Raw genomic sequence first — 17,254 nt, forward strand, 5'->3', positions numbered from 1 at the left:
TGGGACTCTCATAATATGTGCGGTCAATCAGAATATTGTTTTATTACTGCACTAAACCAAAATGCATTGATATATTAGTTCTGTAAATATTTGAATAGTCTATCTCTTCAGTGAATACTTGCTGTTTAAGTATTAGAATGGTTATGCTAGTATTTTTGCTAAAAATATAAATATCATGCATTGGTTATTATAGTAGCAGAAATGCTTCCATTTTGAAGGCAAGCGTGACATGGCTTAGCAGGAATATTATCACAAATGCTAAGATTATAGGACCGTCATGTCAAGTGGTGCAGCAAAGCTATTCCTTTTAATATCAGAGGTGGCACAGAACCTAAGTGATTCCTGAGTATGTTGGGCAAATTGCAAGGTGGTGTAAAAATGAGGAAGTCACAGTCCATAGTCCTTCCTTTGAGGAGCAGTGGTGCTCTTTAACTATTCCACTGAAAATCTTCAGTCACAGTGGTACTTTTCCAGGTGCAGGGTATAAGTATAGTATAGACCAGTGGGCTCCAATTTGGCACTTCTGTTGTTGCTACTAAAACTGCTGGCTACATTAGCATAGTAGCTGTATTGTTCTCACAACTAGAAGTAAGGTAGGACTATGTAAAAGGGAGGGCAGTGTTATTGTTAGAAAAAGTACATAGAGCATAATTGTGCTATTGCTACTGAAATTGATGAGAATTTCATTGGGGCACCATATTGTGGAATAGGAATATTGTCAATTTTTCTGTTAAAACGGTATATGGAATAATACAGTAGTAATGCCGGTGCCAGCATTACAGACAATATAATGTAATATGGCTGAGTGGAATTGTTCTTCACTGAGTCTTGATGATAATACATGGCACGAAAAGAAAGTGACATGGTGAAAACTGACAAGGTGGCAACGTAAACAGAACATAGGTCCTAGAGTCCATTAAGCTGGCTTCACATTCTGGCTTTGTCCATCACTGCCTGTGTGACTTAGTAAAGGAGTGTGATCTCTCTGAACCTTAGACCTGTCATCTGCCACATGCGCCTTCTCCTGGCTTGTGCCTGCTTTTACTGTAAAGGGTTATGTGAAATAATTATTGTGAAGTGCTTTTCACAGTCAGCACTCTGTAAATGCCCTCATCTCCATCCCGAGCTTATTGCTATAGGTTGGAGATTATGTGGTAGCATAACTGAATAGCACCTTCGAGGACAATATAGAATTATTTGTCAAGATAAGGATAGTATGACTATAATTTAGTCCTCTTCTTGATGCTACTGTTAGTAGTGGCATATCAGGCCATTGTGACAATATCTTATTAAAAAGATATCACCGAAATATTTCTCTCTCCACCTATTTTATTGTTAACCCTTTGGAGCTGGGATAATTACATTATGGTGCTGTTTGGTACAGGATTTTGTGGTAGGATTTTTGTTAACAAGATTCTTGGCAGCTTAACATAGCGGGATACAGCAGTAATATGACACACAATATTATAGTTTAGGGCCACACAGCACAGCATAGGTTGAGGAAAGTAAGTGCTTTAAGACAGCCTCTTCTGGCAGCAGCAATGTGATTTTATGCTTCGCTGTATTAAATGTAATTGTGGGAACAGAAGCGATAATATACTGTGCGTAACTCCATTATGTCAGCCTATACCCTCCACCTTACAATTCGAGCAGCAGTAATGCTGGCACGCTGTCGTGAGTTACGCTCTTTACATTTGTAGTTACATCAATATAAAGACATTAGATTACACAGGGCAGTTACAGTGTTTGAAATAGTGCTGGTTTGTATGATGTTAAAGTAAAAATCACGCAGGCACATTTGCACTATCGTACTTCCAGTATCGATAGCACTGACACTCTCCTAGCACACGTGTCTGTAAGTTGCAAGGATATCCCTAATTCATCATATCATGAGAGCTTCAAGAATTGGCAGCAGCAATATTCTAAATCAAGGAGTTGACAAACTATGGCCCATGTGTCAAATCTGGCCCATTGCCCGTTTTGTACAGTTTTTCAGGCTAAGAGTGATGTTTACATTTTTAAATGTTTGAAAAAAACTCTAAAGAAGAAGAATACTTTGTGGTGTGAAAATTTATGAAATTCAAATTTCAGTGTCCTTAAAGAAAGTTTCACTGGAACACAGGTGCTTCGTGCTACAACGGCAGAGCTAAATTGTTGCAACAGAGACTGTCTGATCCACGAAGCCTAAAATATTGACTCTGGCCCTTTACAGAACAAGTTTGCTGCCCTCTGGTTTAAACCATCCTGCATTACCTATAATGTGTATATGAGTAGAAAGTACTGTATTTTGAATGTAGTAAAAATGTAGCCATCGTGTCATATTATAATATGCTGTTTCTAATCATAGTTAACAAAAATGTCACTATAATTTACTATTGTATATTGCCTTTGGTGTCCAAATGCTGCTGAATTACAGCATCCTAAACTTGACTTGCTACCTGTCCGAGTGGACTGGGGTCTGGTGCAGTATAGGACTCTGGTTCACAGTATCGGTACGTATGTATAAGGTACCTAGTATTGTAATGGTTAAGGGCAAAATGTGCGGAGTAAGGCCCTGCCCTTTACTGGCTCTAGCACCTCTGGGTAACTTGCTTGTTGACCCTCAGCTTCCTCATCAGGAAATGGGAATAGTAGCAGGTGCATGACATGTAAAGTGCTCTGCATAGTACCTTGTAAGTAGAAGGCTTTGATAACTGGTATTGTAGGGGTGGTTTATTTATCATTCAGCAAACACTTCCTGAGGGTCACTGAAGTTGAGGAGCAATTCCAAGCATCAGGAATATGGCAGTGAACAAGACAGACAAGGCCCCGCCCTCACAGGGTGTGGGGAGGGGAGACTGAGAGTAAAGAGAAAACTGCAGGTCCTCAGAAGCACCATGCTGTGAATGAAAGAGCGGGCAGTGAGAGAGCAGGCCTTGGGGCTCAGTGGAAGACCACTGAGGCCTGGATGACAAGAGGGAGCCCACTGTCTGAATATTTAACATACAACATAGCTGCATTGCTACTGAATTGAACCTGTAGTTTAGTATTTTACACTATGCAAGGGATTCCTAACATTTGTGGAGTGAACCTCCATAATTAAATGCCACATGGGGGTCCAGAAGGTCCATGGCATCTACTAATTTGTAAAGACAAAAACCTCAATGATTATTAAAGGATTAGAGCAGGTTTTTCAACTTTCGCACTATTGAAAAACTCAGCTGAAGAAGTCTTTGTTGTGGAGGCTGTCCTGGGCTTTGTAGGATGTTTAACAGCATCTCTGACCTGTACCCACTAGATGCCAGGAGCACCTCCCCTTGCCCCAAATTATGACACCCAATGTCTCCAGACATTGTCAAATGCCCGTGGGGGACACAGTTGCCAAGATTTGTAATCACTGGGTTAGGGGAAATGATGTCTGCAAAGCCCCCAGCAGGAATGTGGCTGCTGCAAGCTGGACATACGTGACAAAGTCACATTAGTGGAAATGTCCCCGACAGACTCTCCAGCATATATGTGCCAATTAGAGGCATCTTCATAAAGCTCCCAAATTTCAGACACTGCAAATGGCCCTCAAGGGTGCATTAAATTCTTACGACCTTCAATAGTCATCGTAAAAAACGGTGCTCTTCTGCTTATGATTTTAATATTTTACTAAACCATACAGTCTCTTACAACAAGAGAAGCAATATTATGCTCTGTAGTGCTGTTCTGTTCATAATTTAAATAATGATACATTTCCTTACCCTGAATGACTTCACCTGTTAAATAGTAGTTTTTACCATCACCATTACTGCCCTATTTTAGTGTATTACATTGTCCTGATACTGTGTTCCCTTCGATACTGTGAACGAAAGTGCAGTGTAACATACACTGTTACACCATGATTAGCTATAGGTGCCTTCTGGATCCGTTTCCAGTTATCTTGAATGTCACAGCCTATAATTTTGGTAACTACTTGTGCTATATAGTGCTATATTAACTGTATCACATTCTAGTCCATTTTCTTAATTATAAGTGGCAAACCATACATTTTTAATAAAAAGTTCTCTGATAGGATACCTTTGGATATGATTGGCATCAATCATATTAATACTGCAAATAGAAATCTCCTTCAAATTGTAGCAAGGGCAGGGAAACACAGCCTGTCCTCTTCCTCCTTGCTCCCTGCAGTAATGAGGACACTCCCTCACAGCACTATACCACAGTGGGTACACGGTCACCCCCGATGCTAGTAGCACGGCTCTTACTCCTACCATCACTCACCTACTTGCTTAATGAGGATCTACTCTGGCCAGACACTCTCCTTGGAGATGGGAAAATACTGGTGAAAAAAAAAGCAGACAATGGAGTCGTTGAGGGAACAGACAATCTGAGGTGCTGGACCGGTGGGTCATTCACAGGAAAGTGATGCCTGACGACGCCGTAAGTCAACAGTGTGACTCAACTATGCTATCTTTATGTCACAAACTGTGTTAAAAACTGATGCCACTCCACTGTTTAGAATGGGATATGGAGTGAAATTATAAATATTTATATTGCACATATTTTGCATCATTAGTATTAAATTACGCACATCATAACACAATATACTTGACCAATTGCTGCCAGTGCTTCAGAATTTTAATGCAGAATGGTAGGTCGTGGGATGTTATTTTTGTAAAAAACTACGTGACAACTTGATGCTTAGCGTAAATATAACGCATTTTGATATTTTTTGGAAGGAACAAATGAATTCATTCATTTACTTAGTGCACAGAAGTGAACAATATCAATGACCACAATGGTCACGATACTAGAGCCCCATTGTTGCTAAAATTTTGACAGCTTGGCATGTTATAGTATTGCTATATTGTCAGTAATTTAAAGTAAGTATAACAATGTAGGATTGTTATTCCTATAGATGCTTGAATCATTTTAGTATAAAGTACTATTATGAGAACATCAGTTTTTCTAAAATATCAACAGCATAATGTGACTTTTTTAATAAGAGTTTAACTGGCATTCTCCACATGACCAAAAAGATGTCTGTCCTATAAAGCAAATTCTCGATTCCACCTAGGCATGGATATTATTCCACTTTATTTGGTATCCATGACCCAGTGGAATCTGTTTTCTTTGGTTCAGGATCTGGTGTTTTCGGAACGCTTACATGTCTGGGTAGTTTCACATCTTGTAATATTTGAGATCTAATTTCATCTCCTGTGTACGGTGAAAGCCAGAAGCCAAAAGCCCAGGCAATAAGCTTGAGAGTCATTTACAGTCATTGTTCTTTTCCTCCTTCAATTCTTCTCACAATAAATTCCTAGGATTTATGCCTTCTCTATTTCTAGTCCTAAATAGTTCAACACTTGATTATTATGGGAGCTTGTGTTCTCCTCCAAATTATGATTTCTATTGAAGTTTAGTTCAGCAAAATTCAGGGTTCTATGTAATAAACTCTTCCATGGAGATGATGTTTTGATTCACTTTTGTAAATATTTTTATAACTGAGAGTGGAGCATCTAAACAATTGTTAAATATTTGTCCAGAATCTGCTTTAGAGCAAAGCCTCTGCCAACAACCATCCTTTCCAAGCGTCTGGAATGGGTGACTTTTTCATGCACTTTTCAGTCTGTATTCTCAGCAATAAAGTGATAATAAAACCCAAACAAGGAGATTATGATTTTAATATACTTTATTTAAAAAGTACACAGTTTTAAATTGTTTTCAATGGGTTTCAAGCAGAAGGGACACTGCCCACTTGCAGTCCCGATTCTGATGAACGGTGATTACCATGGAGCAAACTCACATTTGCATGACTGGCAAAGTAAAAAGATAACTTTTTTGTCAACATATCTTTAAGAGTTTATATTACGCACAGTTTAAAATCATGAGACGCTGATGGTTGGACTATATTTCATGACTTCTATGTCGCACCATATTTTGGTTCACAGTTTATCCATAATTTAGCATGCCAAGAGAACATCTCAGTCAGTGTCACCTTGAGAAGAGCATCAAAAGCAGAGGGAACAGGATAAGGACCATCTTGGCTTGGATGCCCGGTGCACCTCCACACTCTCTTGCGTTTTCCTGTGGGAAAAGGCAGGGTTGGTTAGAGCAGAGATAGACTCCAAGATGCACTAAACTTTCCAAGCGATGTTGAGTCCCCAGACCTCTTGCCCCTCTCCAATGTATGAACAAAATCTTTTGGGTGCTAGATAACACAGTGAAATACACTTGTCTAAAGTTTCATGAAAGCTAGTGATGAGAATCTCTGATTTCAGTTGTCATTGCATAAGATATTCAAAATTATTCTTTGCATACTATTATGTAGAACATTTAAGAGGTAAAGGGCTGTTGGTGGAGATGTCTGTTTGATCATGTTATAAAAGCAAAATATTGGCCTTCTAATTTTTTCCTGTCAAAATGTAAGTAAAAGATCACATCTAAGGGGCCTGATCATTTCAGAGACTGGGCTAGGGAGGGTTTATGTGTATGCCTTCTTTCTTTTTACTTGGGGAAAAGGGGCTCAGTTTTGCAGAAATGAAATCGTATTATTTATTCCTTTCTGCAACATTCTTTTTTGTCCATTGACTGATGTAAATTTCTCCAACTCCATTATTCTAGCTCTATTTTATTCAGCCATTTTCTTATTGATGGGCATTTATTTTCTCATCTGTTCTTTACTGCTACAAAGAGTGCTGAATGTAGGTCCTACTAGCCAATGGTATTTGCCCCACCCCTGCCCATGATAAAGATGCCCAGGTGTGAGAGTGCAGAGCTAATGCGTATGTTTGCTTTTGATGGCTATGGCCAGATATTTCATCACTTCCTGTATATTCTGATAACCTAGTGACTTGTATCTTTCACATTCTTGGTTTATTTTTATATGTAGTTGTTTGATTTATCAATTTAAAAGAGCTCTTTATGATTTGATATATAAATATTTTTTCAAGTTCTATAAATTGACTACTGACTTTACATTCTTTTTCCATAGAAAAGTTATAATTTTTATATAGTTAAATAAACCTGTTTTTCTTCCATAGCTTTCTGGTCTTAGATAGGAAGTTCTCTCCAATCCCTGAGATTTGTTGCGAGACTATTATTTTACCATTTAAGTCTAATGTATATTCTCCTCTTTGAATTGAATCTTTGTCATATGTAAGAATTTCTATTCTGCTCCACTGACTTCATCTTAATAGGGGTAAAAACTCAAAGAAAAAAATACAGATTTAAAAACAAAGTTTTTTATATATCAAATTATCTCATTAACTCCCGAAGATTTTTACTCTAGTGACTTTAGCTGTCTAAGTATGTAGCTCTGATTTTAATTGAAGTGATTTTAGTATTTTTTTGACTATTACTTGTATTTGCATTCTACATAGATCTTTTTTAAGGGTGACACTGAACTTTATCAAAGATCTTTCCAGCCTATGTTTGTATAATATGTTGTTATTGAACTCTCCTTTGGATAGAGAAGCAAACATTCTCACTAAGTTCCAAGTTCTTATTGGTACTATACTAACTTTAACATATTTTCCAACACTTGGATAGTTTAAATAACATTAAAATTATTTGTTGTTTAAAGGTGAGATTAACAGTCAGCTGGCTCTGACGCCATTTTTAAAAATAGATATCGTCCCAGTCTCCCTATAATAATGGGTCTAGGCAAGTTTTTCATTTTTCAGGGGCGGGGGGGAGAGGAGTTAATTTTTAAATTTGTATTATTTTTGCTTGATTAAATTTTTTTTTGTCTAGAGCCTTGCAGGGGTATTCTCTTATAATTCACCTACATCTATGGGAAGTTTACCTTTCTCAGCACTAAGCTTCATTTTTCTCTGCTCACCACTTTTGGTGTAAATGGAGTGCCTGACGGTTGTGACTTCATGTGGTTAAGGGGTTTAGGGGCTTATTATTCTGCCTTCATAAACTGTGACTCGATTTGATATTAATATTGACACTTGTGATTTACATGAATTTCTTACAAATAAAAGGCTATCTAAAAGTAAGCGGGGGAACATAATTTTAACTACAACTTGAAATAAGTAAACCAAGATGGTCAGAACCACTTCATGTGCAATAGTCGAAAGTGATAAAATTACAGCCCATCCATAAAGAGAAGATAGTAAAGAGGCTTTTAAAATCGATACACAGATATAATAAGAAGACTATTAAGCACAGACTAAATAAGAAGACCTTGAGGGGCTGCGAATACCATCAGCCTTCCTGTATGTTCTTCTTTGATTTGCCTGCAGGGGATTCCTTTCTCATGAGAAAACTTGTTAGCTACAGTTCTTTGACCATGGTGAGATTCTTGTGGCAAATCCGATGGGAAAAGAGACAGGAAGCGTTCTTGGACTTACCTCAGGATGGAAGCCATGACAAGACTCCGGACGCCTTCTGATCTTCTGGGCCTTTAAGCGTTCACACTTAAGGGATTCGTTATGTTGACTGTAGTTAAGGCATATTTCCAAGATATTACTTTCCCTTACTCTGCATTTCAGAGGTCAAAACTGGGCTCTAAGTTCCCTTAATAACCTCTCTCTCTCCAACAGTAGAAAGGACGTTATTTTCCCCTCTCTAATATTTCTCCCCCACGTTTCCTTACTGTTGATTCCCCTCACCAGCTTCAGCAGCAGTCACTGGACCTATGCACAAAAGGATATACCTGATTTCAATGGGCGCCATGGTGATGGGGGCTATGGACTCACAGAGGCAGCTGCTGTCCACCACCACCATGAACAGATTGCTGCTTGGGATTTGCTGGATGACAAAGGACCTGTTGGAAAAAAAGGCACAGAGACAGTGAGTGGTCATTTACCATTCTTCAAGTAAAAAGCCATGGAGAAAACTTTTCCTGGGGGGTAACTACTATAATACTTTAGAAAACAAGTTTCAGAGACTGCTTTACTACTAAAGTCACCTCCTTCCCTGAGGCTCTTCACTTTCAAATACCAAGCTTCACTAAGAAGACAATAGCTTATAAGCTATAGTTATAGCCATACACAGCCTATAAAACACACCTCGGGAAGACTGGGATCTTATATGTGCAAAACAGGAGAGTCAGAGTTGGCTAAATCACCTCAATTTCCAAGGTCTAAGAGGTGAGGCCTTTCCAAGCCTCATTTCCCTCTCCCTGGGCTTAAACATTATCAAAACTTGCATGACATTCTTCTAGATGGATTTTTCTCTCCTCCTTCCCTCAAAGATAGACTGAAGTGATATCATATTGATGATAAAAGATGAAGTAAACTTCCTGAACCCTTCCCTGTACCACTTTGTACAATATCTGCCCATAATAGAGGTACAGTCTTTGGATGAAATTCGTTTAAGAAGTCCCACCCTTCTCAGAGTCTAAGTTGTGCTGGTACTAAGGCTGTATAGCAGCTCTGACATGCGGGGTCCATCAGTCCAGCTGAAGTAAGCTTAATGACACCTGCTTCTTAGTGAAATGACAAAGCAACACCACCATAAATATACTCTTTAACAAGAGATACTCTGACTCTTTGGAGGCACAAATTACAGACCAAAATCCCATACTCTTCCAGAGCCAACAGGTTAGCCAAATATTTAGTCACAGGCCTAGAACCCTTGTCAATAACTTTTCATGATATTTCATTAAATTCAGTTTAGTCAGAAGAAGTAGACTATAACCCAACAGAATGTTCAATTTCTCCATAAATTTTATGTTCATTCATCTGTCTCTCAACAAATTTGTTCTATTCTCTAGAGCATATCACCATGGTTTACTAAAACCATGGGATGAAGAGGAATCCTCCTGCTTTGTTGGAAGTTATAAAGAAGGGAAAGGGCTCCCTTTTTATTTTTACCTATTCTCACCTCATCTGTTGAATTATCCAAGAATGCTCTGATATCACAACACAACTGGCTTCCTTTGTATACATGCTCAATGCCTATTCATCTAATATCCTACAGTTATGCTCACTTCTTTCAACCATAGCAGGGAACAGGGCATGCCACTGCTCAAAGATGTTCCTCAATGCCTAAACCACTATCCACACTCTGGGACGCTTACTCTCTGCCCTTCCCACCCTTCTCCACGACAATACCTGGCTTGAGAAAAAACTCAGTTTTGCTATCTCACTAAAACTTTAAAAACCTTTGCTTTAGCTCCCCCTTTTAGCACTAGGTGCCTTCTCACCTATGCAAGGCCAATGCTTTAGCAGTGGCCTCGGCAACAGATTATGCCTATCAGAATAAAACCAATCTACCTGATACGGTTCTCATCAGAAAACCAATGGATTTCATGTTGGAGGCAGGTTAACAGAGTCTCAAAGAAAAATGAAAACCAATACCACATAACATTTTAAAGAACAAATGGTTGACTAGAAGATTAAGCCAAATGAATCTATCAGGCAAACAATAAAGGAGAAAGAAATTAGAATATGAAATAGAAGCTCCAAAGGGAGAGAATATTTTCCAATTGAGGAGAATTCTATTTTTTTCATTCAAAGGGTCCATTCAAGCCTGAATAAAACTTCAGATCATCAAAGATATAGACCAATCCTAAAATCTTCTCTAGAAACAAATTACTCAAAGAGGAATGAGAATGACACCAACTTCTCATTGGGAGTACTTAAGATGAAGGAAACAGAGCAACATATTCAAAGTTTTGAAGGAATGGAGAAAAGGAAGTAAAAAAATATGTCAGTGTCCAGAGGAAAATATACAAGTAACTGTAGATATCGATAGAAAATTATGTTTTAAAATTTAAGAATAATTACTCAAAAGATCTCTGCAAAATGAAAACCTGATCAATCCAAGATAGCATGGTAAATAAAACACACACACACACACACACACACACAAGACTGCCAGTATACGCCTACAATTATTACAAATCACAATAAATATGAGGTGATCAGATTCAATATTAAAAGGCAGAGACTCTTAAATCAGGTTTACAAAAATCCCGGCATTATGCTGTTTGCAACAGACACTCCCAAAACAGAATGATATGGAAGGAGGAAAAGATGCACCAGAAAAATGCTAACAACAAAAGGGAGGAATAGGTTTAGTAATATTATTATACAAATATTCAAAGTGAAAATTCATTAAAATGTAGTAGAGAAAATAGTTCACACTGAAAAATAGTATAATGGTATAACAAGATACGATATGAACTTTTATGATCATAGTGTACAAACTGATAGAAATACCAGAAGAGATTGATGAAAGCATGCTCTATTAAAATATGGAGCGAAAATTCTTCAATCTAAACAATATATACATTACTTTCAAACACAGGGAACTGCAATGCATTCCAAAGGGCTGAAAGCATCAATTGCATGTTCTTTTTCTTATGGTAGGGTACAACTAGAAATTAAAACCGAAACCTATAAACAGTGGAAATTAAAGGTTAAAAAATACATTCAATTAATCCTTGAGAATTTAAGAACAGCCCAGACTCAAATATGTGTAGCATGACCTCAAATACTTTTATTGGAAAAAAAACCCAAAAAACAAAAAAAAACACTTGCAAATAAATGAACTAAGTTTTAGAATCAAGAAGCTGGAAAAATAAGAACATAAACCTGCACCTGTGCCCCTAGACTTGGTCTTTCCTCTGGCACACTGGGCTCAGTATTGACGCCCCTCCCCAATGCTCAGCTCTCAGGCTTCTGCAGGGAAGTGACTGATGGAAGAGAAGAGGGTGATCATTGCACAAATAGTTTGCCTCATCTACTCACCATTCCCTTCAGTTTACAAACATGCTGTCACATCTCCCATCTCAGGAAAAACAAAACTCTCCCTTGAGCTTACCTCCAGTTACTGCCCTATTTCTCTGTCCAATTTTCTAATACAACTCTTAAAAAGAATTATCTATAACCTCTCTCTCACTCTCTACTTCCTCACATTTGCCCTTCTTTCACAAATCTACTCCAATAAGCCTGCAGTCCTTACCATGCCACTGTATCGGTTCTTGTCAAGGACACCAATGACCTCATCACCTTTCTTCTCAATCTCCTCAGCCTCTGCTTTCTCCTTACTTGTTCACTGTTTGCTCCTCACAACAGACTGGTTTCTATGGGAGCAAGGCTGCATCTGTGTGCCCATGGTTATCTGTTGTCCCCAGCACCTACAGTTGTGCTTGTGACTGAGCAGATTCTCAGTAAATATTTGTCAAATCAAGGATAGAAGGAATTTACAAATATAAAAGCAAAAGAATAAACACAAATAAAAATATGAAGAAAATTGAAAGGACCAAACTCTGGTTTAGAAGGACATTGACATAAATCAATGTTTGGCACTCCTGATCAAGAAAGAAGTCATAAAATCACATTAAAACCCAAAAAAGACAGAGGCATTTCAAACATTTTAAGTGACTATTATGTATATTGTTGTAAACAATTTGAAAACAGAGCAAACATACCTTTGGGGTGAAAGTATAAATTATTAACATTTGGCCACGCCATAAAAAAACACAAGCAGACCAACTGCCATTAAAAAAACTGAAACGTTCATTGAAAATCTACCCCCAAGTAAATACCACCAAAACTCACGTGAACCCACTGACCAGTTATTAGAACTACTAAAAGAACTCAGCCAGCTGACCAGTTACATAATCAACATACAAAACCACAGCATTTCCCTGACAATAACCAATGAAAAATATTTATGAAATAAAGAACCACTAACAGTGTCAATAATCACTCTGAAATGCCCAAGAATAAATCTGGTAAAAAGCATTTCTTTTTGAAGAAAATGACCAAACTTTACTGAACATAAAAAGACAAACTAAAAATTGGAGGAAAGTACAAGGGGTGTGGAAAAAAACACATATATTGAAGATGTCACTTCTCCCTTAATTAACCTTTTAATTCAAAGCAATCTCAATCACAATCCCAACAGGATTTTTGATGGAATTTGAGGTGATGATCCTAAGATTCATTCAGAAGAGTAAATATGAAGAATAGAGTGAACAATTGTAAAAACTTGGGTTTTATAAAAAGGGAAAGGTAGGGAAGGCGCTTGCCCTAATCAGTATCAAAACTCAGGAGATGATTTATAGAAGAAGAAACACAGATGGACAACTGATCTATAAAAAAGGGTTCAGACTCATTAAAATTAGAAAAATATTTGGTGCAGCCACTATGGAAAACAGTATGAAGCTTCCACAAAAAATTAAAAATAGAACTACTGCATGATCCAGCAATTCCACTTCTGGGTATACGACCTAAGAAAATGAAATCACTATCTCAAAGAGATCTCTGCACCCCATGTCCACTGAAGCATTATTTACAGCAGTGGGAGAGAGAGCAAGGGAGGAGGAGACCGGAGAAGACTGACCGGGAATAATCGTCAAGGGAGACTCGAACTTAATCTGTAACGCTGAAGTTCTTTTTAAGGAGAATGTGTTTGTGTACTCTTAAAACATTTATGAAATGGAATGTTATGCTAGGGCCAAAGAGTACTGATTTTCTCATTTTACAAAAGAGAAAACTGGGACTCAGAGAGAAGAAGTAAACTCTTACAGAAGCTTTATGAGTAAGACATAATCGTGCCCATTGTAGAGATGGGGAAACAAGAGGCTAAGTAACTTCCTACAATCACGGGGGCAGAGCTGAGGTTCAAACCCAAAGCTGCAGGCCTCCAGAGCGCAGGCCCATTGTGGGTCTGCCCCCATGGGCAGCAGACTTTCTGTCTTGTTCTGGAATTATTAGTGCTCAAGCTCCTTGAGGGCAGAGCCAGAGTGATTACTCCATGCAGATGCTTAATGACAACAAGTGCAAGATATGATTCTCTTTAACGCATTTACCTTCAGCTGAAGGCCCCCCAAGTGTTCTCAATGAAGCCCCACAGCAACCTTCCCCTTTTCTTCCCCCAAACCTAGGAGATGAAAAGCCCTGCATGCAGCTACACTGTCGCGGAGGAAAACAACCCCCTACAAAGGATTTGCCAGCGGAAAGATTAACTGCTTTTCCATATTTTAAAGACTTACTGTCTGCTTATTAACATGGTGCTTCGGAGGGGTCTGGGCAATGTTAGCTGTACATTTATGTGCACAACGTGTATTTATGGCCCAGGGTGCAGGGTTGAACTTCATAAAACACACCTCCATCCAGCTGGGCCCAGCAGCCAGACTGACATCACCGTGCAGAGGAACTGTGGCCTGGTGGGTTGGTTGGGGGGAGAGGGTGGGCGGCAGCGGAGGGGAGGCAGGAGGGAAATGCCTCAACAGAGAATCACAGCGGTCGTTTCTAAGCAGGGATAGGTCAAAATGCGTGAAGTAAATTAGTCCCTCCAGGGAAAGAGCGAAGCAATTTTGATGTGTCCATTGCCGGAACTGAAACAAGCCAGTCCTCCCTTCTTCATTCACTGCAGACTGAGAAAGAACTAGAGGAAAAAAAGATGATGTGATTTCAAGACAGGCTCGCCTGACAGGAGAGACTATGGCCGCACACTATCCACTGAGAGGGGCTTTGCTGACCGGATGATGGATGACGAAAGCGGCCACGCCGCTTCCCTAGCGCTCGCCCTGAACGAACAGGCATCATGGGAGGGATCCATGGATACGATTCCCAGAGGACCCCAGGATGCACATTTGGAGAACTTGGTTGGCTTGCTTTTCATTAATTGGGTACACAACTGTGGCTTGAAAAATAATCGAGTGGGATAGGATCTTAAAACATTTTGAAATCTTTCACCCCCTTATAGATTTTCAACATTTCATAAATTTTCCAGATTTTATCCAAAGATAAAATAAGAGACATTTGAGTGAGTCACAGGGAACTTGTTTGAATTTGGCACTGATCCTGTTCTATGTTGTACTATCCTCCGGCTGGGTTGGGGACGTCACTGCAGATCTCCAACAGGATCCCATTCTCTTTGGAGGTGGGGAGATGCCTTGTCCTCCCTCAACGTGCCCCAGAATGCCCCACACTGACCCAGGCCCCGAGTTGTGGAGAGCAAACACTTGGTGACTGTTTAAATTCAAACTAGAAATTAAATATTGAGGCTGTGTTCCAGTCTATAGCCATGCTTTCGAATGGCACCGGGGAGAAGAAAGGGGAGCACCAGCACCTACTCGTGCTCAGTGCAAATAAGGTAAAAGAATGAACAGCAGGGCCTCACCGGCCCACCTCCACAAGCGTCAGGCCCGCCCGGGAAATCTCACAGGTGAATCATGTTAGCATGTCAAGGCACATGGAGTTCTAAAATATTTAAACTGTTTCAGAGCACTGGGGAAGAAGGAAATATTTCAAATTCCTTTTATGAAGAACCCTGATATGAAACCTGGCCAAGATTATACCAAAAAAAAAAAAAAAAAGCTACGGAATAATCTCTCTTTATGAATATTGATGCAAAGACCTCAGATGAAATGCAGTAAATAGACTTGAGGAGGACATTGAAATAGTAACAGAGCATGCCCCGTGAGGATTAACCTAGGAATGCAAACGAACAAGCCTACTGAGTTGTCTCGGCTTAACAGAAATAGAAATATCAAACAATTCTTTTGATTTTTAAGTCTCTGTTTTCAGCCCTACTATGTTGAGTTCCTGCTTTCTCATCTCTAAATGGTATCTTGTATAGGCTCTATAACTTTCTGACTACTCTAGGTTAAAAAACTTAGTCCAGTCTAGTTTAGTACTCTGATTTCATACTAGTTCAAATCTCTGCACTGTCCTTCCTTCAAGCTTCTAGGTTCTAGCTTCTTTAGCGGTTTGGGGTGGGGAAAATGGAGCAGCCGAGAGGCAAGCATTTTCTACTTACCAGGCCATGGTGCAAGTCTCTCACCACAGCTTGTTTCCTCACAACACAGACTGGCCTTTCGGGTGGCCCAGCATCTAAATGCTGGCTCTCTTGTGAGGTTATCATGGATTCCTCAGAGACCTACAGCCCCCCAGCATGGCCCCAACTTGACCACTCATGCAGGTCCTATCTTCAGCAGTTACTTCACACCTCTTGACGTTGGTGTGGTCCTCACCTGGAGCGCAGTCATCTTGTTGGGTTTAAGCAAGATGACAGTTATCTTCTATACTGTCCACCTGACCACTGGGACATGTGCATCTTTGCTGGCCGAGACATAGGCCACTTCAGTGCTGCCCCTTCTCCAAGCCTCGCCTTCTCCCTCCAGGTCTTCCCCTGCTCAGACGAGCTCAAAAACATATCAGTACACCTGCTGCCTCGTGGACATTTGACCAATGCTGGACTTCCCTTCTTTTTGGCACCCCCAAAATGTAGAAAAGAGTCTTTTGGAGCATTCCTCCATTGTCCATCTGGCTCCCAGCACAAAAAAGCGCCCCCTGGAGGGAAACCCCTCTTCCCGTGAACGGTGATCTCTTTCTTGTTAAGCTCCTCACCAGTGTCCACATGGTAGACTAAAGGTGGGCCAGTCGTCACCCTCAAATAAGCTTAGGAGTGGGGGTTGATGGGAGGGTTTCCAACTCTAAATTAATGCCAGCTGAAAGGCTGTTCTCTTTAGAACCAGCAGTGCTTAGTGTCACTTTGTTCTCTCCTCAACCTGGGACTACAAGGAAACCCCCACTTGACATCCTGTTCGCCTCTTCCCAGTAAGTCTATTCATGTAGGACACCCTATACAGAGTTGGAAAAGAGCCAGGGCAGTGGGACCTGTTAAATAGGTGCCTAAAAGACATTTGACAAAAATCCCATCCCTGAAAACAATCTTTAAGAAAACAGAAATAGGTGCTTAATTGTGAACCAAATTTAGCATCATACTTCAGGATAGAACACTCAGAGCTGTCTAATTAGAGTCGGAAGAAGGCACGAAAGCTCCCTCTCCCCTCTTTTATTCCTCATTGTTCTCAAAGTGTCAGCCTATGCAATTAAGCCAGAGAAAAGAGGGATGATTAAATGTTGGGACAAAGAAAGTATTCACAGGTACCTAAAACTTGCCCCTGCCCCCACTTCCAATCATTATTTCTCCTGTCTCCCTGTATCTCTTAATGGCACCACCATCTACAGTCACACAAACCAGAGATCGTGGAGTATTTCTCAGCACATGCCTCTTTGAACATTGCCTGCCCTGATTTGACCATCTCCTTAATATCTCTCCAGTCCATCGTTCCATCTTCCATTCCTCAGGGCCAGCTTTATGGGCAAGTGACTGGCGCAGTCACACAGGGACCTACACTCAGACGGGCTTGTCACTTGGGGTTTACTGCTCTGCAGGCAGGGCCATCTTGAAATTTAAATTTTATCTTTGAACTTATGTTTTATAACTCAAGTCCAAGGGACAATGGAGCACGCAAAGAGAGCAGGGGGAGGTGGGAGGTTCTCAGCTGCCTGGCTTCCACCCTGGCCCAGCA

General features: G+C 39.9%; 1 protein-coding gene across 4 annotated transcripts in view; it reads right to left on the reverse strand.

Annotated features, from left to right (window-relative positions):
* Positions 1-5,638: 5,638 nt before the first annotated feature.
* The window catches only part of CACNA2D3 (calcium voltage-gated channel auxiliary subunit alpha2delta 3), an 824,202-nt gene continuing 812,586 nt past the window's right edge, over positions 5,639-17,254 (reverse strand). For 3 of the 4 annotated variants that reach the window (XM_070237387.1, XM_070237386.1, XM_070237388.1), the window contains 3 exons: positions 8,623-8,740; positions 8,325-8,402; positions 5,639-6,051 (listed from right to left, as the gene is read on the reverse strand). In XM_070237387.1, coding sequence (XP_070093488.1) covers positions 5,959-6,051; positions 8,325-8,402; positions 8,623-8,740 — 289 coding nt within the window. In that variant the 3' untranslated portion in view covers positions 5,639-5,958. The remainder of the gene's footprint in view (positions 6,052-8,324; positions 8,403-8,622; positions 8,741-17,254) is intronic. The other variant, XR_011426865.1, reaches the window with a different exon arrangement.

This window comes from Equus caballus, chromosome 16, assembly GCF_041296265.1.
Source record: "Equus caballus isolate H_3958 breed thoroughbred chromosome 16, TB-T2T, whole genome shotgun sequence".
Classification (NCBI taxonomy): domain Eukaryota; kingdom Metazoa; phylum Chordata; class Mammalia; order Perissodactyla; family Equidae; genus Equus; species Equus caballus.